Below are 27,250 nucleotides of genomic sequence, written 5' to 3'. Positions count from 1 at the left end.
TCATATATATAAATATATAAATATATGAAAAATTGATGTGGGTACTCAAATGAAAGGTCTTGATGAGTGTAACGTTGGGATGAGCTTATATCTTTAAAAATGTCAATAGTTCACGAGATTCAAGATAATTTCTTAATTATTGACATTTTTAAAGATATAAGCTCATCCCGATGTTACACGCATCAAGAGCTTCCATTTGAGTACCCACATGCATTTTTTATATATTTTTCATATATACATATATATATATATATATATATATATATACATATATATATATATATATATATATATATATATATATATATTTATAAATATATGAAACAATGATGTGGGTACTTGAATGAAAGGTCTTGATGAGTGTAACATCGGAATGAGCTTATATCTTTAAAAATGTCAATAGTTCATAAGATACAAGGTCATTTCTTAATTATGGTATCTAGAGATAGAGCATATTCAAATGCAGCACGAATACTTGTCATCATAAATTGACTATTGGTAAGAATTATATGAAACCTTGAAAAGGCACAACTCCAGGTCAAAACTTTTTCAACGTTACCAAATTTAACTATAAAAACACTGGCCACAAAATGTTGCTTATTCTCTTAATAATTTTGATTATAAATAGTGCAATATATTGCTAAATGTATGAAATATTATTGAAAAAAAAAAAATTAACTTAATTCAAACTCGTAATTAAATAAAACACGCATTGCGCTTTTACTGAAATATTTAGCTAACTCCACTTATTTAAAGTATTCGAAAAATAATTAAACCAAGGGTACTCAGTAGAATTTTCTTCTTAAATATACTGTACGCATACCGATGATCATGATATAACCAGCAGATTGCGATGCAAATGAAAAAAATTGAAAAAATAATGGCGCCGAACGAAGACGCGGGGCGTGTTTATAAATATCGTGTACCCCTGTACTAGTTCAGTACATATATGTGCAAATAAAGTACGAGTATGATCGGTGTTACACACTTTTCTATCTTATTTACTGGTGTATAGATTGGAATTAAATTGGCGGAAAGTGAAATAAAGACACGGCAGGCGTCCTTCCATCTCGTCGCTCCTCATTCCTCTCGATCTCAACTTGTCTTCTTCACCTGTCGTCATTGCCCATTGAAATATATAAGTACACATGCGCCGATTCCGGTTGCCGATCGTCCTCCGCTTCCTCCAGCTCTTCATTGCAAGAGAAGATACAATTACAAGATCGACACGAGATATTGCGAGTAGATGAAACTTCTCTACTCAATGATCGGTTGATTCTTCCTCCCTGTTGCTACTGTAATCCTCCGATAGTATAATTATCCTATTAATAGACAATTTAATGAATTTTATTTTCAAATATTTTTAAAAATTTTATAATCAAGTTTATCAAACTTATTAAATAATGATTTTTTTTTAAATTGCACTTAAAACTTAAAACTTAACTCTCTTGAAAGGAGACAATTTAGCGATCATGCGCCATCTGTCGGCGATTTTTAATACTATCTATTCTAAAAAAATTAGATATAAAAATATTTTAATTTTCATTTAATTTAAGTAAAAGGTGATATTTAATGAATTCTAATTAATTATAACCGGAAAAATTATTTCCTCAATATTATCGATATATTTTCATTCGATATAATATTAAAAATCTTTATTAGTCTGGTATAGAGTGAAGATGGTTGTTGATGACGACACCTCATCTTCAGAATATGTATATATATGTATAAGATTATTATTAGACGTAGAATTATCGTTTCCATGCATCAACGTCGTGTTTGTTTGACCTATTATGTGTGTTTGGTAAATAAAATACAGGTGCTATTGCTTTGGCAAATGAGTTTTATTGTGTTGCGTACTTTCTTAGTGTATAAGTATATGGATGTATATAGCGGGTGATTAATTACACCCGAGTCATGTCGATCATGGGATTATTCATTTTGAAATGGCTAAATCATTTAGTAAACATGATGAAGAGGATCACATGATAAAGACTATGAAGAATTCGAGTAATTCATCTTGGCTCGGAGTGTAAATAAATTAGTCAAAAAAAGTGAATAATTATCTCGAGGTGTCGTAACTTTTAACTACATACTGTGTTGAGAATCTATAGGTAGTTAATTTTTAAAAATTGCCCGTTAATCTATTTTATTGAAGGATTAATCACAGTCTTTAAATCCTTGTTATTGAATATTAAATTAAACGGAAATATTTATAGCAAATAATTTCGATTTAGTTGAAGCAACAATGTAAGATTTTTTGTTTATTTCCGTTGAATTTATCGCAATTATAGGAGATGTATCTACTTTTATAGCTCTCAAATTTTTGAAAATAAGAGCAGCGTCCAGTAAACTTTTGATGTTCTGAATTGCATACACATTGATGTGTCCTGTAACAAATAAAATTATTTTGGCTTTAATAAGTATGGAAAAATTTATTTTACATTTTTATGTAACTAAGAATTAATTATAATAAAGAGATATAAATTTTAAATCGAAAAAAACATGTACATACCTTAAAAAAATTGAATTTTGTTTAGTAATATTTGCAAGTCGATCAAAGAAATAAAAAATTACTGCACTTAATATTATTTTTATGGAATATAATCCTAAATGCGAATAAAAAATAGCTATTTTTTCATAATTTATTCTCACCTGTGTTTAGTCCAATCAACAAAAGATCTGCAAACATAAAAACACATGTAACTATTTCATTTTTTGCTAAAGGTACACTGCAGACTTTCCAAACAGCTATTGCCTCCTCAGATTCTATTACTCTAGCAGTGAGAAATCCAGCTGAATATAAAATAAATACAATCACTACTTTATAAATTATAAGTAAAATATATAAATCTTTATCTTTTATGTAAATCAAGTTATTGATAAATATTTTGTTAAAAAAATACGAAAAATATTACCATGTGCAAAAATAGTGACATTCATACTAGAAATATGGAATTCACATATCAGATCATCATCGTGGATTATATTATCACGGACCCGAGTAATGCTGGGTCTTAGTGGAAAAAAGTCTTCGTCAATCTGAGTAAATACTGGAATGTTTTTTTGAATCCGAAAAATTGTAATTGCTGCAACCGTTCCAAATCGCATCAATACTTGTAACTGTGATAAATATCAAAAAAATTATTATCTTTGTTGAAAAGGCTTAGAGTTATCCAACTTATGAAAAAATTTTCTGATTTAACTAAAAATTAATGTCACATAAGCTTTAAAAAAATTATTTTTATTTTGTAACTTAATTTATTATCCTTAACTCTGTTATAGCGAGATGATTGAACGATCATGCGCCATCTGTTGGAAATTTTCAACACTAAATTTGATCGGAAGATCTTTTATGGTCATAATTGGCCTGATATAGCTAATTTTTAACTATTTTTGATATTGGAACATCAAAAATTGTAAATAAATCTATTAAGCCATGTATGGTTATCAGAAAATTTTTTTATAGTTATAAATAAGCATATCAAAAAATTTTTTATGGGTTATTAAATAATAAACTCTATGCAATTGTTGTAATCAATTTTTGTAAGATTATATAAATAAAAAATTTGGAAAATCCAAAAGTGCACGACTCATAATGCTCATTTAATTATGAAATATTAAAAAAAAAAAAAAAAAACATAAGTCGTTCGAAATTAGTTGCCGAAAAAACAGCTGTACTAGAAAGGTACTGCACAAGCGCCCCTAGTGGAATAAATGTACATAATATCTATAGATATAGATATATCACCATCCATGTTAATTTTACATGGATATATATAGATATACAGTCTTGTAATTTTCGTTTTTTATTAATTGTAATTAAATGACACTGAATTAATTAGCCATTTGCATTCGGTGACCTACAATTGTCGATTAGAATTAAAAAAAAAAAAATTAACTCAAACAATTGAGTTTTTCACAAGTTACAGTGTTTCCGGAGTTTCATACATGACGGACAGGAAAATTTTTTGACCTATTTTGATGTTTTTTTTCGCTTCTATTGCACTAAATAAATTTTTAGAAAGTATGGAATCAATCTCCATTAAATTATCTCGACAATAGTATGCAAAATATCTTGATTCCGTGAATTAACAAGACTATAATACTAAAAATAGTTGGCAAAATGAGGCGAAAAAAATTTTTCGATCGTAAAGCAATCTCTGATGCTACGCATCATGAGTCGTGCAATAAATAAATAAATAAATAAAAAAATAATTAAACAAATATATGTACTTAAAAAATTACTTTGTCTTGTTCGCTGTAAAGTGCCAAAAATTTAGCATCTGGATCGTTGAATGTCTCAACCCTACAATTAGCTCCTTGATGAATTTGGTTTAAATCGAATTTATATTCAGTTATTGTATACTCATATTCAACAAACAAACGACGGTTCAAGCCAACGCTATTGTTTAAAAAAATTATTAACTTAAAATATTTTTATTGTTATAAGTAGTATGAAAATTTATTATAAATAACCATAGATTTCTGCCGTAGTATACTTCAGAAGTAACAATTTCTCTCTTTCGAGAGACATTCCAAAATTTGAGCTGTTCTCTCGCGGATGTTGTGACTGCAATTAATCCCTTGGCGCCTGTTGAATAACTGATCTTTTTTAGAATCTTACTTACAGAATTTGTAACTCATTGATTTTAGAAATTTAGAGGATATAATTACCCAAGTACCATAATTTTATTTGAACGACAGAATTTTGATGTTTTGTGTGATAAATAGGTTGATGGTTTATTCGGTCTACTTTGTAAAAGTAAATAGATCCATTATTTGTTCCAACAGCTAAAATTTTTACTAAAAATGATGTGGAAAAAAAAAATAAGTTTTTCAATTCAAAAATTATATAATAAGAAATATTTTTTTTTATTTAAATTTTGAATAACTTTTATTTGATAAATTTTTTTACAGGACCAATATTTTCGCTTTGATATTAAAAATTTGAATTATTTATTTTAAAATTGCGGCAAAAATTTTGGCCTGATTTATAAAATAATTATCAATTATTTTTTACAAAATAAAACATTATTCTATTCATTAATTAAAGCTCTGAGTAATGCAAATTGTCATTAAATGACATGATATTACCGATGTTATGACTGACGATAAAAGTGACAAGCGACAAAATGTTAATCGAACATTTTAGAACTGATAAATTTCATTATATTTCTATAATTACATTTTTAATTCTTATATTTGTATTACAAATATAAATAATGCTGTGAAGCGGGAAAGAATAGGAGTTACAGTAATTATTACGTGAAGCGTTCCACATTCACTTAACAGGATATTGGTAGGAAAGGATTGAGAAAGAAATGTGGAGAGGATCATCTTAATGTGAGTTTATACACTGATAGAAGGATTTGTTTATAGTTAAAAAGATTTGTTAATATTTAACAAATCATTTATTAGAAGCCGTTTGTTAGTCCTTAACAAATATTTCTCAGTATTGAAAAAGATTTATTAATATTTAATAAATGAATATCAGATTTGTTAAATACAAACAAATCATTTTAAATACTAAGAAATATTTGTTTAATACTAAAAAGTGGTCTCTAATAAATGATTTGTTAACTATTAATAAATATTATTTAATACAAATAAATCCTTCTATCAGTGTAGAATATGCGAGAAAAAATTATTAGATAGCTCGGACTGGGATTCGAACCCAGAACCTTCCGAAGACATGTCGGCTACTCTACCATTTGAGCTATCCGGTCTATACTAAATTTCCTTTCGCTTATTCTATATACATTAAGCCACACCGTCCATCTTACGGTAAGCATTTTTACAAATATAAATAATACTGTAAATTACGGTGAAATACTTATTTAATTCAAAGACTTTTGACGTTAAGACGTAGAATTTTTCTTAAATAAAAAATAATTAATTTTATTACAAAATAAATGTAAGTAAATTAAAGAAAGTCATATTAAATAAATTTTCCATGTACGTAATTGATTATATTCTTACCCCAAACATCAAAGCAAGTAATTACTTTATTTTCTCCGAAATTTTTAGTGAAATTACAAGAATTTTGGCCCAGTTCGCGATTACTATTTCCGAACAACTTCCATTTTTGGTAGGAAAGAAACATTTGTTTGAAAACACTTTGGAAAAATAATCTCCACTGTTTTAGTCTCACTGTCGGAAATCGCTTGTCTATAATTTGACTCTTCCAATAAATTGCATCTTTTTGGAATAGCGTTCCCCATAACTTATTTCTTGCAATAATTCTTTCAATGGCCTCGTGAAAAGTTTGACACACAAACCGAAATTTGAAACGTTCTTTGTTGCTTAATTTTAAGAAAATCTTTTCCCAAATTTCACGAGGAAAAATTTCCAGTGCATGCTTCATGTTCTCCAAATTAAAGGTTTATAATAATTTAAAATTAATGACAGTAAATTTAATTAATTTATAAATATGCTGCATATACACTTTGTCAAACTAATAATAAAAATATGTCTCTAAATAATGATTATTTTACTTTTGTTTTAGAATGTTCTGTAAGTCGACAGACTATTAGATCATCACGCTATTAAGACTGAAATATATTTTTATAATTATCATGTATAAGTAAACTTTACTTACAAAATACTTGAAATTAATTTGTTTCTAGTGTTTTTTTCATCAAGAATTTTAACAGAAAAAAAAAATTATTTACGCCGATAAGCTCAAAGAAATTTTGAATTTCGACTTAATAAAGAAATTTCATTTTTGATTTAATTATTAATTTTATAAACTATCAACTAATTAAATTTTTTTTTAATTATTAATTTTATTTTTTAAATTATTAACTATTAATTTTTTGAATCATTTCAATGTTATAAAAAAAACCTTTAAGTTTACTCCAAATTTATTAATTTTTTGGTCAATTTTTACAATTTATTTTTTTGTATAAAAACTTGATTTACTTTTTCTTTTACTTTTAAAAATTTCCTTTATTCATATTTCAAGAGTACAAGTGTAATTTGTTAGTTGATAAGAATTACAGAGTGTTCCCATTTTTATAGCTAAAAAATTTTACACTTTTGGTTGATAATGTTATAATTTGAAAAAATTTATGTTTTTGTTATTTCATGTTCTTGAATTTTTTTGTGAGTAAAAATTTGTGAAAATCCTCATTAATTTCTTAAAACTTGATTTAAATTAGTACAAATTATAAAAAAGGCCATTCGGCAGCCGAAATGGAAGTAGATTTTTCAAATAAAGAAAATTGATTTTTAATAAAATAATATAATAACACTAATAATGTATAACTTATTTATGAATTAAAAACATAATTCAATGATAAATTTAAAACTATTTAGAACAAATTTTGGAAAAAAAATTATCTTTTGAAGAAAAAGTTTCTCAAAGAATTGCAAAGATTATAAAATTTGAATTATAAATGACTAAATTTTAAATAACTGCTTAGGAACAACAATTTGCAAATCAATCAGATGTTTGAAACCGGATAAAATTTTAATTGAAGAAAACAATATATAGAACTAATTTGTGACATATTTACTGACGAATTACCTGAAAACATTACACGAAAGACTAATCATTATCGTAATTATTGAATTTACATCATGATTAAGCTATGATGCAGACAATAATTTTAAAACGGCTGAAACAGTAAAACTGTTTCATTAAACGAACTCTAAAAGGAGTAATATTGCGGCTATTACACGGGAAAAAATTTATGGGAAAATTTACGATACAACTATTGTAAATCTGGACTATACTTTTATTACTATTAATTGTCAAATATTTTATAAGAAAAAATACTATTTATTCATGAAAAAATACGATATTACTATTGTAAAAAGTAAGAGATGAAAATTTCCAGTGCTGCCTCTGTATCTTTCCAATAGAACTATAGCAAATTTTACAATAGTTGAATTGGAATGTTTCTCAATTAGTGTGAGTGATGGCCGTGCACAGCGCTAGACTCCGAGTTTATGTAAATGTTAAAGGATATGGGTCTTTGTTTACCTTGGATAGCGTAGAGGGAGAGTATCTGGCTGGCCAACACAGAGTTCTGGGTTCGATTCCCAGATAGCACGAAAAGGTTGGTTTCTTTTTTCGATTACTGAACAGGTACCAATTAGTCCAACCTTCTATCTCTCTCCCTCCCTAATATTTCTTTTAAAAAAACCAACTGTGAATTTTTACAATAGTTGAATTGTCAAGTTCACAAACACATATTGTATAATTTGCTCTATAGTATTCGACTTTTTAAGACTCTTGCTAGTCTTATTTGTTTTGGATAAAATTTACAATAGTAGATCGTAAAAATTACTAAATGAGAAGTAAAGTCCACCGTTACTATTTTATTTAGTAAAAATTACAATAGTAAAATAGTAAAAACTCCTTTAATTTTCTTTCCGTGTACCACTTCTGAGTAGTGGAAATTGAAGCTTATTAAAAGAGCTTTACTATGCATTTTACCGAATTTTGATATCTTGTCTCGATCAATAATTATATCAAGTTGAAGTAGTAAAAACATCAATTTTTACGATTTTCAAAATTTCAAAATCCTGTCATTTCCAAATTACTCGCCCGATTAAGCTCATCTTCGAACTTAACCTTGGTCTTGATCAATAGATAAAGCATGTTGAGTTTGAGAAGAATCGGTTATAAATTGAAAACGCTATCGTGCTGACAAGCCGCGTTATACATTTTCTGACTCAGCTCGACAAACTGAATCAGAAAACGACTAAATTTTTTCAAAGTTGCACCATGAGGACGGCTGCAATAGTTAGATTTTTACAAAATCTACTAAAAAAAAAGCCCAAATCGGTCCACATAATTTTTTTTTACCCAAAAAAATTAAAAGATAATTAATGTTAAGTATGCAAGAGGAAAAAAAAATAAATTTTATAAATTCTTTACACAAAATTTATTTTTTTCAGTGGGATCTTGTATCGTCGATGATGAAGCACCGACCAGGTTACCTAATGTCCGCACAATGGCGACAACAGCATGTTCCTCTCTGCCTCTACCTGACTTTTCTGGACATAACATTCTCACCATTAATAAATCTCCGAACAAGGGTATATGCCGCGATATCTCTCCTCGTATCTGCAGAGCTCACTAGAGTTAAATATGTTATAAATCCTCGGATGAAATATTAGAGAATCTTTTGAATGCAACTAATGTCCCGGTTTTCCCAGTTATGTTTCTACATATGATACTCATATTCGCATAAACATCAGTACATCATACACACAACTTATCGTGCAGAAAATCCGATCGGAAAATTTTTTAGATTTTATTTAGAAAATTTGAAAAAAATATTAATAGAATTTTTTTTTAATTTGTTCGATATCCTGCGAGCTTCATTAAAAATAATTTAATAACTTCCGTTAAAAAATTAGTAGTTAATAATGTTTTTTTGAAACTAAGCTTAAAGTTATTGAACGGATTGTTATAATTTTTTAATACTTTTCCAATTAAAATTGATGTAATAAAAATCATATTTATTTAATGATTATAATGACCTCAAACCGGTATCTAGTATTTAATTTTAGTAATGTTTAGTATTTACGCACTACTGGTTCAAATTGAGTCATTGAAAATTCTAAGTAATTTTGAAGGAATAAATAATAATTTGAAAATTTTTTTTAGGTTAAAAATTAATAAAATATAATTGAAACTCAAAAAATGTCGACTAGTTTTAAATTTTTGGTCATTTTTATTACATTTTCTTCAATAACGCAAGCAGATAGTTTATTAACACAAGATCAAGTTGATGTTGAATGTGCTTTTAGAAATTCTTTAGTAAGTATATTCATATAAATTTGAAAATCAAATTTTTACTTTAATTTATTCTTTCAAACAGTGTGATTTGAATCTCAAGCGTCCATGTTGTCATATAAGAGACGTTTGCATGCCAAGTGGGCCGGAAAATCTCTTCAGATGCACTGAAAAAGGTTGTTATGATTTAGCGTTACTAGAACCATAAGGGCGTATAAAAAAATTTTTTTTGCTCCAATCAATGTAAAAATATTGAAAACATTAACATCTATGGAAAAAACGAAAAAAAAATTTTTTTTGTGACACGCCCTTATGGTTTTAAGAAAACATTTTTCTAAAACCATAAGGGCGTATCCTGTTTTTTCGGTTTATTATCAATTATAAGTCGGAGTAAGAAAAAAAAAAGTTTGGAAAATCCAAAAGTGCACGACTCATAATGCTCATTTAATTATGAAATATATAAAAAAAAAAAAAAAACTTAAGTCGTTCAAAATTAATTGCCGAAAAAACAGCTGTAGTAGGAAGGTACTGCACAAGCGCCCCTGGTGGAATAAAATGTACATAATATCTATAGATATAGATATATCACCATCCATGTTAATTTTACATGGATATATATAGATATACAGTCTTGTAGTTTTCGTTTTTTATTAATTGCAATTAAACGACACTGAATTAATTAATCATTCGCATTCAGTGACCTACAATCGTCGATTAGAATTTTTTTAAACAAAATTTAACTCAAATAATGGATTTTTTCACAAGTTACAGTGTTTTCGGGTTTCACACATGACGGAAAGGAAAATTTTTTGACCTATTTTGGTGTTTTTTTCCAATTCTATTGCAGTAAATCAATTTTTAAAAAGTATGAAATTAATCTCCATTAAATTATCTCGACAATAGTATGCAAAATATCTTGATTCCGTGAACTAACAAGGCTATAATAATAAAAATAGCCGCCAAAATGAGGCGAAAAAAATTTTTCGATCGTAAAGCACTCTCTGATGCTTCGCATCATGAGTCGTGCAATTGCAAAGGTGATAGAAATCATCACTCCACAACTTAATTTATATCAACAAATATTTATTTGAGTGACAAAACGAATGAAAAATTAAGAAAAAATAAATTCATAACAACTTGAGAACAATCGGTATGTCTTCAAGTTAATAAAATTAGCCGCAAAGTTTTTCAAAATTGATTTTTTTTTACTTCAGATCTATTTACAATTAACAAAAGAGTTTTGTAAGCCATTTAGAATTGTAATTTTAAAAAAGTCATTCAAAAAGAACTTTGTTCTTGAGAATTGTTATGATTCTTCAATACCAATATCTTGAAGCAAGTTTGATCTAAATCATTTTTGTACATCAGTCACTGTCCCACAAAATATCATCGATATTATCAAAGTTTAATTTTCAGCCATGATCATAGTTTATAAATTTTTTTGTCATTATCTAGTTAAAAAAAAAAATTAAGAAATCTTTTTTTTACACGCTTTTTATTAGCTTCACTTGTATGTCAGTTTGTCAGTTTGTCAGTTTGTCAGTTTGTCAGTATGTAACTCTCCTTCGCATAAAGAGACTACCATAATGATATTATTTAAATTTTGATTATTATCAACCTAGAACCCAGGTGATGACCTTCCTAGTCATCCTCTGATGACCATCCCGAAGTTATATCTCGAAACCAGGTGTTTTCCTCCGTAGGTTTTCATCGGGAATGGCACAGATAAACCCGTACATCAACCCGGAATCCTCTGATGACCATCCCGAAGTTATATTTCGAAACCAGGTGTTTTCCTCCGTAGGTTTTTTACACGCTTTATATTAGCTTCACTTGTATGTCAGTTTGTCAGTATGTAACTCTCCGTGGGTAATTTGCGCGCCTGAATATTTTTGATAATCAACAAATAATAGTTTAAAAACTAAAAATCACGCTTTTATAAATAAACCAAACTAAAAAGTAAAAATAAATAATAGTTTAAAACTAAAACACGCTTTTTATAGAAAACCAAACTAAAAAATAGAAAATAAATTTTAATAAATTTAAATTAAGAATAGTGTTAAAAATTTCAATAAATATAAATTAATAATAGTGTAAATAAAAAAATGTATTTTATTTTAAAAAAAGCGTGGGGTGCATGGTGTCAATAGTTATAAATATTTTATTGACAGATATGAGTAGAGTGATTATCATTTTGATATCTTAAAAAGCACCCCACGCTTTTTTTAAAATAAAATACATTTTTTTATTTACACTATTATTAATTTATATTTATTGAAATTTTTAACACTATTCTTAATTTAAATTTATTAAAATTTATTTTCTATTTTTTAGTTTGGTTTTCTATAAAAAGCGTGTTTTTAGTTTTTTTAAACTATTATTTATTTTACTTTTACAATCTTAGACACAGATGATCCTGACGATGGAGATGGCATTGGAGTAATACTCTGATGAATTTATTTTTCCTTAATTTTTTATTAGTTTTCTCACTTAAATAAATATTTGTTGACATAAATCAAGTTGTAGAATGATATTCTATTACCTTTGCAATTTTTTTTCTTACTCTGACCCATAATTGATAATAAACCGAAAAAACAGGGTACGCCCTTATGGTTTTAGAAAAATGTTTTCTTAAAACCATAAGGGCGTATCACAAAAAAAATTTTTTTTTCCGTTTTTTCCATAGATGTTAATATTTTCAACATTTTTACATTGATTGGAGACAAAAAAAATTTTTTATACGCCCTTATGGTTCTAGTAACGCGATTTATAATACATATCAAAAATTATAATTACAACTTTTAATACTTTCCGATAGTCGGATTAGGAAAGTTCTGTTATCGTGATGATGAATGCGATGAAATCCAGCACGCGAAATGTTCAAAAGATAAAAAGTGCGTTTGTAGAGCTAAGAATGTTCAGATAAGTGAAATGTTATGTAGGCCGCAAGTGGGAGGATTTTGTTGGAGAAATGAGACTTGTATAACGAACAATTCTGTTTGCATTGATAATGAGTGTAAATGCAAAAATAATTACACTTTAAGATTCAATGATCAATGTATTTTTGGTAAGTAGCTTCAAATAGTTTGGAAAATCCAAAATTTTTTAAAAATTTTATATCAAACCTCGGAAAAAAAAAAAATAATTATCTATTGTAGACTTCAGGAATAAATTTAATTAAAATAATTTTAATAATAGGTTAATTACAAGAAAATAATTTGACTTAAAATTCTATTTTAAAGCGCGTTTAAATTTTTCCGTGACTATTTTTCTCTTACAAATTGAACGCCCTCTTTCGTTTCAAAAAGTGAATCACAAAAAAGAACTAACTAAAGACTGTTTTACCTTTGGTCAGCCAGCGAAACAATTGAGTATAGTATCAGCTATCTTAAAGCTGTATTTAAAAATAAATTTTTAGATATGGCTGCTCAAAGGACGGAAAATTTCTCCAACTGCCAGCCGGAAAAAATTAATTATAATTAAACAAAACATTATTAAGCTTCAATTTTAATACCGGAACTTCTTATTAGATAGATGAAGAGATTAAAAAATAAATTGATTTAAAAAATTGAATTTTTCAAAAGTTATCATGTTTGTCCCTTGATAAAGACTAAAAATCCACACCAAAAGTCATTAAACCACTTTTTTTGTATCATTTAAATTAGAATCTTAGTTTTAAGGCGACAATATAGAGCATAGCTCTACGCTTGCGCTTAAGGCATCCAATATTGAAATCGCTAACATTTTTCCAGCTAAGTTTATTGTAATTTTCTGTTGAAGATATATTAGGAGCTCATTGTAAGAATGACATCCTTTGTCAACAAGTTAAATTTGCAAAATGTTCAACGGATAACAATACTTGTCAATGCTCATCAAATACTGTTGCTGTCAACCCTACCTACTGTGCTGCAGTAATAGGAGGATTTTGTTGGACAAAAGATGACTGTTTACCTCTGAATTCTGATTGCATTGATAATAAGTGTCAATGCGACGATATGTATACAGCGGAGTCTAACGAAAAATGCACGTTGGGTAAATACAGTGATTAACCAACGAATACATGCACAGTGAAAAATTTAGCGTCATTGCGTCAAAAAATTTTGTGTTACAAATTTAACACTTTTATGTGTAAATTTAACATTTATTATGTTAAATTAACACAAAAAAGTATTAAATATTTAACATAAAAATTTTTAACACCAAAAATTTTGACGCATTGATGTAAAATTTTTAACTGTGTGGTGATACATGTTATAGCTAATAGATTATTGAATATTTTCAGCCCTTATCGGAATGTCCTGTGAAGAAGATTCTGAATGCAGCCGTTTGATACCATTTTCAAAATGCTCCAAATTCAAAACATGTAGTTGTAAAAAAAATTATTTGGCGCATAATTGGACAACATGTTACCCAAGTACGGAGATTAACGAAAAGTGCATTGATAATAGTGTGCCATGCAGGAAGAAAAACTTTGTTTGCATCAACCACTTCTGTCAATGCAAGCCCAATTTTGTTTATAAAAACTCTAAATGCCTTCCTGGTGAGTTTGCATTATCAAATCTGATCAATCCATAATTTTATAAAATTCTGATGAGTTACTTTTTAATAGATCGGTTGTACGAATCTTGCAACAGTACTTTTGAATGTGACAATATAGAAAATGCTATATGCTCAGATGACAATATATGTGTTTGCGATAAAAATTACGGTGCTTGGGATGAAAAATTTTGTAGACCATTGCTCGGTGTAGATTGTTCTACAGATAAAGATTGCTATGCAATCAATTCGATCTGCATTGACAAAAAATGTCAATGCAAAAAACTCTTCTTCAAGGTTTCTGAAAATTTATGTTTGTCACGTAAGTTGAAAATTTGATTCAAATTCATGAAGAAAAAATTGAGAAACTTGTCAATGAATTTGCAGAAAGATTAGGAGAGACTTGCTTTAATCAACATGATTGTGCGACAATTCTGAACGCTGAATGCACTGAGAACAATGTATGTGAATGCGTGCCTGGGTATGGTCAGTACAATATTACAACCTGTGCTCCATTACTCGGCATGGATTGTTCGAGAGATAAACTATGTGCTCCAGTCAATTCTGTCTGCTTGTTAAATCATATCTGTGTGTGCGAGGAAGGACATCAGCCAGAAACTAGTACCAAGTGTGTTTCAAGTAAGTTGATCGACGGTCTAATTAGCAATTTGTCTACACGGAAAAAAGAAAACTCGAAAAATTAAAGTATAAAATGTAAAATCGGTCCCGTCGTAATCAAAACTAGAAAAATTACAGTTTGAAATAACATTTTTCTAAATTTAATTTTTTGATTTAATATTCAGAGCTTTCAATGTAATTATTACATTCTACAATGTAATTCTTACAAAATCTGTAATAATTACAATCTGAAACTGTAATTTTTCCAGTTTTCATCACGAAGCACCACGTTGCATTATATACTGTAATTTTTCGAGTTTTATTTTTTCCGTGTAACTTCTTATTTTTTAGAGGGTGATTTTTTAACATTTTGATGTTGCAATAATCTAATTATAAATTATTTGAATGATTCAAACCTAAATATTATATCTTTATTAGATATTAGTGATACTAAGCTTGTCATCCTTATTCAGAAAATACATATGGTTCAAAAGTTTATATACAGTAACACTCAAAAGTATTTTGACAACATTATGCGTTAGTTTTTTTCAACAATATCAAAATACTTTGTACGATATAGCGCGGCTTGTGTCCACCATAACTACGATTCTTAATGAGTCTTTATCCGTTAGTTAGTTAAAAAATGCCAGCAGCTGGAAATTTTTGGAAATTCCAAATTTTTCACTTTTGATGCTTTTTTCCCAAATAACTTTTGAACAAGATTTTTTTTTTAGTTTCTCTAAATTTCATATCAAAGCCAGTAAAATGAGCTTCAATTTACATACCTGCATGAATTTCTAGCATGAAAATTTCCCATATCTTTAATGAAATTTTACTATTGCATTCGTTTTGATTTATTTTTGATATAATTAATTTCACATTTCTTCTTGAAAAATTTACTTCATTTATTTATTATTATTAATAAATGTAGCTGTCAATGAAATTTACTTCTATTTCGGCTGCCGAATGGCCCTTTTTTTTTTAGTTAACACGAAAAATTCCCCATTGTAAGTCATATAATTTAATTTTCTTCGTGTGAGGTTCTGTAGTATTTTTTCTCTGCACGTTTTAGACAAATTGGTAAGGCAATGTGAAGTAGATGATCATTGTAAAGCAATACTTAATTCAAAGTGCGTAAATAATTTTTGTGTTTGTAACCACCACCACGTCCTAATTGATGGGTCAATTTGTGCACCATTATTAAACGAATATTGCGAAGAAAATCAACAATGCGCTCCCGAAAATTCGATTTGTGTCGATCATAAGTGTGAATGCATGGATGATTACAAGAAACATTTTAATTACAAATGTGTATCAACATTAGGTAGCTATATTGTATTATAATCTAGGCAGTCATTCCAATTATTCAGCGATTCTAATCGTTTAATATTGCAGGACACTTCAAAATATCTTGCGATAGAGATGATCATTGCGCTGACATTAAATACGCAGAGTGCACAAATGATAATAAATGCGCGTGCAAATCAGATTACGTTCCTCTCGGTAATGATAAGTGCGTAGCACTTTTGGGTCATTACTGCGATGACGACATGGAGTGCATTTCTTATAATTCAGTTTGTTTTGATCATACGTGTAAATGCAGGGAAAAATTCTTGATGCAGTCGGAGTATCAATGTGATCCTAGTAAATATAACTCTTTTTTTGATTATTATGGACGCAATTTTAAGAACTGATTGTGATTAATTGTATTTTTTCAGTTTCGCTGGGAAGAGTCTGTGAGAGGGATCGTGACTGTGAAGTTGCGATTAAAAATTCTAGATGCTCTGAAGAGAAAATTTGCGTTTGCCAGAATAATTATTACGCTTTTAACAAGGTTGGATTCTTATCTTTTGAATGCGCACCTTATTTAGATGAACGTTGTATAAGTAACGATGACTGTCGGTTCAATTTTTCTGCTTGTATTAATAATCGATGTCAATGCGAACCTGGTTTCCGATCTGTGTCTGGGAATCAATGCCAGAAAAGTGAGTAAAATTTAATGGTAAAAAAATTTAATCGGAAAAAAATGAAGATTGAACTTGATCATTGATCATTGATCATTAATCTTATATACTTCATATGTGATCAATCTGATCAGGTATATTTTATATGCTTCATATCGAAAGTCTAATTAGCAATTGGTCTAACTTGATGTAATAATAATCCAACTATAAATTATTTGAATGATCCAAACCAAAATATTATACTTCTATTAGATATTAAATGGTTTATTAAAGCGATAATAAATTTTGAACTTATTGTTTTTTTCATACAAATAGAAGATACTCTAAAATAAAGTTAGACAATTTGATAATTAGAAGGTCGATATGACTACATATCGACGTTTTAATTATCAAATTGTCTAACTTTATTATAGAGTATCTTCTATTTGTATGAAAAAAACAATTAGTTCAAAATTTATTATCACTTTAAAAAACCATTTAATATCATTAATATCTAATAGAGATATAATATTTAGGTTTGAATCATTCAAATAATTTATAATTGGATTATTACTACATCAAAATGTTAAAAAATCACCCTCTAAAAAATAACGAGTTAGACCAATTGCTAATTAGACCGTCGATATATATTTCATATGTGATCATGTACACGTAATATGTAATCATATGCTTCATATGTGAACAATGTGATCAAATATACTTTATATACTTCATATGTCATTATATATGCTTCATATGTGATCATATAAACTTCATATGTGATCAATCTGATCAGATATATTTTATATGCTTCATATGTAGTCATATATACTTTGTATGTGATCAGTGATCATATATACCTGATTTTTGATCATATATATTTCGTATGTGATCATCTATACTTCATATGTAATCATATGCTTCATATCTAATCATATATACTTCATATGTGATTATATGCCCTTCATATGTTTTATAAGTGGCTTATGGTTGATCATTTTTGCGTCAGATATGACCACTATAATCATATATTTTATATGTGATCAAAAATACTTCATACGTAATTCTTCCTGGCCCTGATTCATAATGAATACCATGGTTTCAGTTCAATCGTTGTATACCTGCAAAGAAAATATCGATTGTGGCGATCCATGGCACAACAAATGTTCGGGTGATAAAAAGTGTATTTGCAACAAAAATAATACTGCAATAAATAAATTCACATGCCAGCCACTTTTAGAAGGCTATTGTTGGGTAGATCATCAATGTGTTACTAATTATTCAAAATGTGTTGATTATAGGTGCAAATGCTTACAAGGCTTCAAAGCTATATCTGATAACTTTTGTGTGCCAGTTGATAATAATTTATAGCAAATAATAAATTTTTTACTAAAAATTTAACAAGTAATTTAATTTTCTACACGGAAAAAAGTAAACTGTAATAAACAACAGTCGATTTATAATAAGTAATGATCAACTGCTAAAAATTACCATTTCAAACAGTAAAATCGTGATATTACTAGTCACTTTATAATATTTACCATTTAAACGTTACAATTTACTCTTTACATGGAAAAAAAAATACTATTTCAAACAGTAATATTCGCTATGTAAATGTCTAAAATGTTTAAGTATAATTATTAAGAATTCAGACTTTGATATTTATCATTTTGTACCTAAAAAATGATCTTATGATATGTAAATAGTATAAAATAAAGTTAGTAAATTTCTAATACAAGCAACGTCAATATTTACAAAGTAAAATGGTAAATTTTAAACGCAACGCTAATAATCAAACTGTAATTATTGACTTGCTTGGACTGGTAAAATGTATATTTTAAAAGTATAATTTTTACTATTTGAAATGTTAAATTCTCCCAGAGTGAGACCCCCTTCTCTTTCATCTGAGTTCCCCTTCTCCTCATAATATCGACTATATATTGAAATGGCAATTTTTACTATTTGAAAGTCGTTATTTACTATAGTGACAGCTACTAATCACTTATTTTGGATATTCAATTATAAATTGTGGCTTTTATACTCTCTACATTAAGTTCTGTAATATTTATATTTTTGCCAACCCGATGTCCGCTTTACTGTTTGAAACTATAAAAATTAACCGGAATCCGGGTGAATATTACAGTTTACTTTTTTCCGTGTACTTTAGGAGTTCTAAAAAATTTTTTATTGTACTGTGACGTCACGTAATGACTGTTATTCAATTTGATTTTAATATTAGTGTCGCCATCTGATTGCACACTAAATAATGTTTTAAATACAAATAAATTTACACCATTGATTGTGTAAATGAAATATTAAAGGTTCTCTTATTATGAGAAAAGGGATTAAATAAATAAATAAATAAGTAATGTTTTAGAGAAATAAAATAATCAATATATTGAGTTGTAACTTAAGGAAGTCCTTTCGCTCCAGTTGAGTCATAACAACTGTAGTAGTAAATTTTTAATAAATTAAAATACAAAACCCATAAAAATTCCTAAAATTAAAAAATAAATAGTAAGGTAAAAGCCCCAATAGATGATCACGTACCAGTATATGATCACTCCATGTATTTGTATATCTATATTCACAAATATAGGTATACAAATACATGGAGTGATCATATACTGGTACATGATCATATATTGGGGCTTTTACCTTATATGAGGCATTAATCGTTGAAATTTTGAAAATTAAAAAAAAAAATAGTCAAATACAAAAATTAATTTGACTGTTGTAAATCAGCTGTTAGTAACCTGTTCGTGATTTGGCAACGCTTTATTTCGGTTGTTTACATTTTTATTTGCACAATATAACCTTAACCGTGTTTAACTTTTTGCAGTCAGTGTAAATAAATAAATTAATTAAAAATGTTTAGTCACAAAACCATAACATTCTAATGTCTCATGGCAGGAATGCTAGTATTTTTTAATTATTGTTTTATTTTTCAATTATGAATTATGAAAATTTGTTAACAATAAATTAACTAATAAGTATGCATGAAAAACATAAGCGCGTTAAAGTTTAGTTTGAATTTATTGAATGGTCTGAAGCTCGCGCGCTACGCAACGTTGCCAAATCTTTTGACTCCATTTTATTGTAGGTAACTTGAGAATTTTTTGTGATTTTTATATAATAATTTCTCAATAAATATCTCGGTAACTGATATATTTTATTGCAAAAAAAAAAACCTGAATATTTCGAAAATCTGATTTTTAGTTTTTTTTTACTTCATCTAATCCATGACTGATAGTATAATTCGAGAAATACTGCAAACGTCTGATTTTCTCGTAAGACTCTGAACAAATACTAACATTTAAAAATTTTATTTTTTCAAAAATTTGTCCGGTAAAGTATAATTTAAACCTCACTATAAGATAAACAAGGACCTTAACTATTAAAAAAAAATTAAATTTACTCATAATCTAATATTTTTTTTTGCCCTCCGGGCGGAAAGTGGCAACTTTCGTCCCGCTGCGCTAAACTAAGTTGCCGCTTTCCGCCTTCGTCGGACAAAAAAATAGTATACACTCCTCGGGAAGTAAATAAGAAAGCCTCAGATCACATGTTTGTTGACCTCGGCTTCGCCTCGGCCAACAATTACATGTGATCTGAGACATTTCTTACTTTACTTCCCTAGGTGTGTAATATACTATTATTTTACATTAGCGGCGAAAGGACCTCCTTAATATCAATGTTAATACGGACTATAGGCCGTAAGAAAAGAACTTATATATATATATATATATATATATATATATATATATATATATATATATATATATGTATATAAATATAATTAAAGGAATAATTATTGATTGGTTATTGTCTTATATTGTCCAATCACAATTAAATAATAATTAATTGGAAGGGAAGTTACTTGGTAACAGTTTTACTATTTTAAAAAGAAGTTTTAGTTTCCATTGAGAACTCAATCAGTCAAGATCAATGAATAAAAAAATAAAAAGATTAATTATACAGATTGAAAATAATTATAATTGAATTATTAAGTTAATATATTTCAAAGAGTTATTTGAATCAAATAATCAATTATTGAGTTTTATTGAATTAAATTATTAATTTTAAATTATGAATCATTAACTTCATAACTTAATAAGAATTTTGATATTTACAATGAATGAAGTTATAAATTAAAATAAATAATTATTATAATAATATTAATATACTTCGGGTTCCAATGGGTAAATAGAAATTCTTCTAAGAATTCAACTAAATTTAACAAGGTAAATTCTAAATTCTTAATTATTTAAGTATAATATTTTAAATTGATAACTTGTAAAATTATGGAACTCGAATTTATAATTGGGTATTTGATTGTTTAGTATTGAATTTATAAGTGTAATATTGATTTTTGTAAATTATTTTATTTGATTGTTAAATAAATTCGGCTTTACTTAAAATAGTTGTTCATACATATATTTCATAATTAATAAATTTCATTAATTAAACTTTGAATTAAAATAAAGTATTATATTTAACAGTCACTTTTATAGCTCCATCCCAGTTATTTCACTTGATGAAGGATAAAAAAGGAGCAAGGTAATTATACAATTAAAGTACTATTTTCTGACGTAACAGTACTTTAAATGATCGATTCAATCATCATAATTTAGAACCCAACAATAAAACTCTTATCAGAAATTATTTTTGAAGTAATAACTGTTGTTTTTCTTTTTTCAATATATTTTATCACTTTCGGAAATGATTGTAAAAATATAGTCGTAAAAAAAATCGTTTTTTATTAGTTTACTCAATCATTTGTAAAAATATAAAATAAATTTTGGGTGGTCGACCTGTCAATAAGTAAGCTAACCATCTTAGCATACAGTCAAAATTTATTAGACTTTAACTAAAGTGTTTTTTTTTTAACTTTGATTAATTATCCACTCAAAATGTCGGCTTCAACTTTGAGTGGATTATTTTTATTGATAATTCTAATTGAAAGCTCTCCTCTTTTGGTCGATGATGATCCAGAGAATCGGTGCGTGCTAAGGGATGTTGAAGTAAGTAATTGATGATATGATTATAAAATGAGTTCAAAAAGAAGATTTTCATGAATGATCTCCTGTTTTGGTAGTGTAAGCCCGGTTTACAGCGACCGTGCTGTAACCTAAATGATTATTGCAAGCAGATGGACTCTGAAGATTCATTCAAGTGTACGGAAAAAAACTTAAAACGTAATAATTGAACGATCCTTGAAAAAGTTCAAAAAAGTTTTTTTCTTTTTAGTACACAGTTAATTTTGATAATTTTTAGCTGCGTTGGGAAGATTTTGTGAAATACATGAGGACTGTGATGGAATATGGCATTCAAAATGTTCAAAAAACAAGTGTGTTTGCAGGGAAAACAATATTAAATACAATGAAACAGCTTGCGCTCCAATATTGGGCGGATTTTGTTGGAAAAATGAAACATGCGTGACTGAAAATTCTGTTTGCATTGATCAGGAGTGTCAATGCAAGGAGAATCACACACAAATTTTGAACAAGTGCATATTTAGTAAGTTATACACTGATAAAAAAATTAACGACTCAAGAGCCAAAATCTTCAACCAAGAATACTATTTTGAAGAAAATGATATTATTGAGTCAAGAAATTAGTCTTGATTTAAGTAAATTTTTCTTGTCTCAAGAAAATCATTTTTTTCAAAATGGTATTCTTGGTTCAAGATTTTGGCTCTTGAGCCAAGTTAATTTTTTTATCAGTGTAACGTATTAAATACACAGAGGAAAGTAAATAGTAAAAATTATGATCTAGTTATAGTAGATTTTTTAATTTAACTCGATAGGAATTAATACTACTTAGATAATTAAATAAAAAATCTCTACCCGAGTCAGAATAATAAACCTATATGAGCCTACATGAACCTACATGAGCCTACAGAATAATTTTCAATTGTTTTGATCGATATTATTCAATTTATAAATTGAATTTTTAAGTTTTTTTATCAATAAATTTTTAGTTACTATTTAAATTTATTTATATTGTACTATTTATTATTGGTATAAGTGTATTTTGCGAGGTTATATTGATCAATCAAAACAATTAAAGAAAAATATCGATCAAAACAATTAAAAATTGTCCTGTAGGCTCATGTAGGCTTATGTAGGTTCATTATTCTGACTCGGGTATTCGGCCATTAGGCCTTTGCATAATAAAGCAAATCTATCTATCTCTCTACCTATCTATCTATTAAAGTACCTACCAACTCTATAATTCTAATTATAATTATTTATATTAATAACAGCTGTCTAATCAATTCACCTTGTGCATTTTTTATGCAACCAATACTTTTTGACACCGTTTTTATTGTTCTCAATTTTTTTACAGGGTGAATTAATTTTAAAAATTAAAGAAAAAATTTTTATGTTAATTATTTAATACTTTTATGTGTAAATTTAACATTTATTCTATTAAATCAACACAAAAAAGTGTTAAATATTTAACATAAAAATTTTGACCACAAAATTTTTTGACGCAATGACGCAAAATTTTTTACTGCGTATCAAGTTTTTGAATTTTTTTAAATCTTACATTTAATTTACGTTTTTAATGTTTACAAAATGAAATTCATTTAAATTATGCTTAATATTTCGACTCGGGGAAACATATTAGGATACTTTATTATAGAAATTGGTAATAAATGATTATTAATTCTAATTCCAAAATTATAAAACTAATTTTTTCAACACTGGACAAATTTCCTATTGTAGATAATATAATATAATTTTCTCCGTGTATTAAATATTTTTTTATGGGTTGTATTTTTTTTTCTGATAAATGAATCAAAAAGCTACACGGAAAAAAGTAAACTGTAATAAATAACAGTCGATTTATAATAAGTAGTGATCAACTGCTAAAAATTACCATTTCAAACAGTAAAATCGTGATTTTATTATTCACTTTATAATATTTACCATTTAAACGTTACAATTTACTCTTTACATGGAAGAAAATACTATTTCAAACAGTAATAGGTTGTAGGTCCACGGTTATATACGTGACTGAATAAAGTAGTCAGTACTTGTCTCGGATAGCTTAACTGGAAGAGCCCTTGGCGCATAACCGAGAGATCTGGGTTCGATTCCCAGTCTGGGCTGTCTGATTATTTTTTCAATTACGGAAAAATTCCCACTGAGTAGGTCCCCCCCCCCTTTCCCCTATCCGTTCTTTCCCAACTCCCTTAAAAAAAATTTGCTTTGATATGGCTAAAGGATATAATAATTAAGAATTCAGACTTTGATATTTATTATATCTATAGCTTCGTTCTCAAGATCACTAAGTAGTACCGTCCATGTACGCTTATACTTACCACATATTTAAAAGTAAAAACAAAAGCTTTACGCCCTAGCAACCGCTTTGTTTATTAATCATTACGTTTTTTGTGCGCTTTGAATAAACATCACAAAATCTTCTTATATTGATTAAATAGTTATTTTTTGATTATTAAACATCATGTCTAAGCGTAAGGCTGAGGATAATTCCCTCTTACAATCCTTCGAAAAAAAGTTACAAAAGTATCGTGATTTAATTGATCTTGAAAAAGCTAAGGCATCAACTAAATCTCCCGTTGATAACCTCTTATCTGAGGGTAATTATTTATATTTTGTTTTATTTAATTTTTTATCATTTTTGGGCAACAATTTTCTATTTTGAATTTGTTGTACCTATTTTGACTGGGTTAAGCTTTAAAATAGTAAAATTAGATTTTTATAATCTGATTTTATTTTGCATCAGGAATTTATTTATTTATTTCCTGGTCGCTTATCTTAACCTAGCTCTTATGCTCATTGCAGACTCAGATGATGACGACCGTCGTCAGAGTGTTTATTCTGACTCTGATCCTGAAACTGATTGTACACACGATCTTAAGGCGTCAGGCGAACTGCATGAGATCGAAGGGTCCTGAAGTTCCCTCCCTGTCCAATTCCGTTCTCCAAATGCTGGGCAAGGATAAACGCCTTCACAAGGAAAAACCTACAGCATTCATCCTGAATTGTCGGACTGTTGGAAAGCTATCATTTCATCAGGTTTAGATAAAAATGATAAGACGACAATTATTGATAAATATCCCAACAAGGGTAATTGTACTTTATCATCTCCTGTTTTAAACCCGGAGTTGCTGCCTCTTCTCCACAAGACGGCTAAATCTCGTGACAAATATCTATCAAATAACCAAGATTTGATTGGTCGTGGTTTAGTTTCTCTTGGTCAGGCAATTTGTAATATTTTTAATGATGAAGTTGAACCTGTCGATAAAACCCAGTTGTTACAACTTCTATGTGACTCCAGTGCTCTTTTTTGTGAGTCATTTCATCAGCTCTGTAAATCCAGACGCTCACAAATTTACCCCTGTGTGGATGACAAAAGAAAATCTGTCCTTGAAGATTCTATTACTGACGATTTTCTTTTTGGTCAAGATCTTGGCAAGCGCATTAAAAATTCGGTTGCCGTGGAAAAAACAGGGTTATCTATTAAACCCCAACCTCCAAAAAAGGATTTTCCAACTACACGGACTTCTTTAAACTGGAAGGGCCCGTCTGGCCCTCGAGCAAACTTCAATCAGACGGGCTACCAGCGTCCTCCGTTTGCCAAGCCAACGTACCCAAACAAACAAAACAATCAAATTGCAACTCGATCCCGGGCTCGGAACCAAACGAATCAGGCCCAACATCCTCCAGCTTCAACTCAAAAGTAGAGGTGAGAGTTATTGCTGGTCGTTTAAAATATTTTTTACACGCTTGGTCTAGCATAACCTCTGACGCGTTTATTTTAGAAACAATTTCTGGGTATAAAATTCCTTTTTCTTCGACACCAACTCAATCTTTTATTCCCACAAATGATAATTTTTCTAATAATGATAAAATTAAAATGCAGGAAGCCATTAATGACCTTCTGTCTATTGGTGCTATTCAAGAATGTACAGAAGAAAATGGGCAATTTTTATCGGGTATTTTTCTTGTTCCTAAGAAAAATGGGAAAATGAGATTTATTCTGAATTTAAAAAATTTAAATCAATTCACTGACACTTCTCATTTTAAAATGGAAGATTTCCGTACGGTTCTCAAACTGATGTCAGAAGGATGTTTCATGGCTAGCTTTGACCTACAGGATGCTTATCTCATGATTCCAATCCATAAAAACTACTGGAAATATTTAAGATTTATTTGGAATAATCATCTCTACGAGTTTATCTGTTTACCTTTCGGTTTAAGCACTGCTCCGTGGGTTTTAGAAAAATTTGGGAGGCAATCGTTAGGTTTTTACGGTCTTTGGGCTGGTTATCAGTAGTTTATTTGGATGATTGGTTGTTAGTAGCAACTTCTGCGGCTTTATGTGCGCAAAATATTAAAGTCACGCGAGAATTTTTAGAATCTTTTGGGTTTTTTAATTAATGAGAAGAAAAGTAACTTCATTCCTTCTACTTCTTGTAAATTTCTCGGTTTTATTTTCAATTCAGTTAACATGACAATGGAGCTCACAGAAGAGAAAAGAATTAATCTTTATGATTTAATTTTAAAATTTAAAAATCTTTCATACTGCTCGATTAGAGAATTTTCTCAATTTGTTGGTAACATTACAGCAGCTTGTCCAGCGGTTAATTATGGTTGGCTCCATTCAAAGAAATTTGAAAGACACCGTTACCTCGAATTATTAAAATTTAATTATAATTACGATTGTGTCATGCAATTACCACTTCATTTAATCAGTGAATTTGATTGGTGGTTAAATAATATCAATTCGTCGAAAAATCCTATTAGAAATTCAAGATTCTCAAAGATTATTTTTTCTGATGCTTCATCTACTGGCTGGGAGCTTTTTGTGAAGGTCAAGTAATTTATGGTCATTGGAATTACCATGAAAACAATTTCATATTAATTATCTTGAGCTTTTAGCTGTTTTTAATGGTCTGAAGACTTTTGTTTTTAATTTATCTAACTGTGAAATTTTGCTCCGAGTTGATAATTCTACGGCTATCGCTTATATTAATAAAATGAGCGGTACTAAATACGAGTACCTGAATGATTTAACCTTTAAAATTTGGAGTTGGTGCGAGAGTAGGAATATTTGGCTGTTTGCGTCATACATCCCATCTAAAGAAAATGTGGACGCGGATGAAGCTTCAAGAATTAGTAATATTGATACAGAATGGGAGTTATCACTTTCTGCTTACCAAGAAATTGTTTCTCTTTTAACAAACCGGAAATTGATTTATTTGCATCAAATCTTAATAAAAATGTAAGAAATATTGTTCCTGGCATCGTGATCCGCTAGCGTTTTGTATTGACGCGTTCACTATTGACTGGAACAATTTTTATTTCTTTGTTTTTCCTCCTTTTTCTTTAATTTTGAAAACATTAAAGAAAATTCAAACAGA

The 27,250-nt window shown here is 28.4% G+C and overlaps 3 protein-coding genes across 4 annotated transcripts; 2 read left to right on the top strand and 1 right to left on the bottom strand.

The window, feature by feature from the left end:
* Window positions 1-729: 729 nt before the first annotated feature.
* LOC123267347 lies at window positions 730-6,364 on the bottom strand. 2 transcript variants are annotated; one of them, XM_044731922.1, is made up of 8 exons: window positions 5,983-6,363; window positions 4,678-4,806; window positions 4,480-4,594; window positions 4,249-4,405; window positions 2,919-3,123; window positions 2,656-2,796; window positions 2,308-2,390; window positions 730-1,322 (listed from the first exon to the last, which is right to left on the bottom strand). In XM_044731922.1, exons 1-8 carry the CDS (start codon window positions 6,104-6,106, stop codon window positions 1,293-1,295), a joined length of 984 nt encoding a protein of 327 aa, XP_044587857.1. In that variant the 5' UTR covers window positions 6,107-6,363; the 3' UTR covers window positions 730-1,292. The 2 variants fall into 2 exon arrangements, with proteins under 2 accessions (XP_044587857.1, XP_044587856.1); XM_044731921.1 differs by lacking the exon at window positions 730-1,322 and having other exon boundaries at window positions 1,824-2,390; window positions 5,983-6,364.
* A 3,273-nt stretch (window positions 6,365-9,637) lies between these two features.
* Window positions 9,638-18,222, top strand: LOC123268092 (tenascin-like). The gene is made up of 11 exons (XM_044732975.1): window positions 9,638-9,778; window positions 9,840-9,930; window positions 12,573-12,821; window positions 13,535-13,786; window positions 14,037-14,294; window positions 14,364-14,612; window positions 14,678-14,929; window positions 15,981-16,232; window positions 16,304-16,552; window positions 16,627-16,893; window positions 17,957-18,222. The coding sequence occupies exons 1-11, from the start codon at window positions 9,662-9,664 to the stop codon at window positions 18,220-18,222; spliced, it is 2,502 nt and encodes an 833-aa protein (XP_044588910.1). The 5' UTR covers window positions 9,638-9,661.
* A 3,457-nt stretch (window positions 18,223-21,679) lies between these two features.
* Window positions 21,680-23,127, top strand: LOC123268091. The gene is made up of 4 exons (XM_044732974.1): window positions 21,680-21,875; window positions 21,950-22,049; window positions 22,129-22,371; window positions 23,120-23,127. Exons 1-4 carry the CDS (start codon window positions 21,765-21,767, stop codon window positions 23,125-23,127), a joined length of 462 nt encoding a protein of 153 aa, XP_044588909.1. The 5' UTR covers window positions 21,680-21,764.
* Window positions 23,128-27,250: the final 4,123 nt, after the last annotated feature.

This window comes from Cotesia glomerata, linkage group LG6, assembly GCF_020080835.1.
Source record: "Cotesia glomerata isolate CgM1 linkage group LG6, MPM_Cglom_v2.3, whole genome shotgun sequence".
Classification (NCBI taxonomy): Eukaryota; Metazoa; Arthropoda; class Insecta; order Hymenoptera; family Braconidae; genus Cotesia; species Cotesia glomerata.
This window is presented reverse-complemented; position numbering and strand designations above follow the sequence as displayed.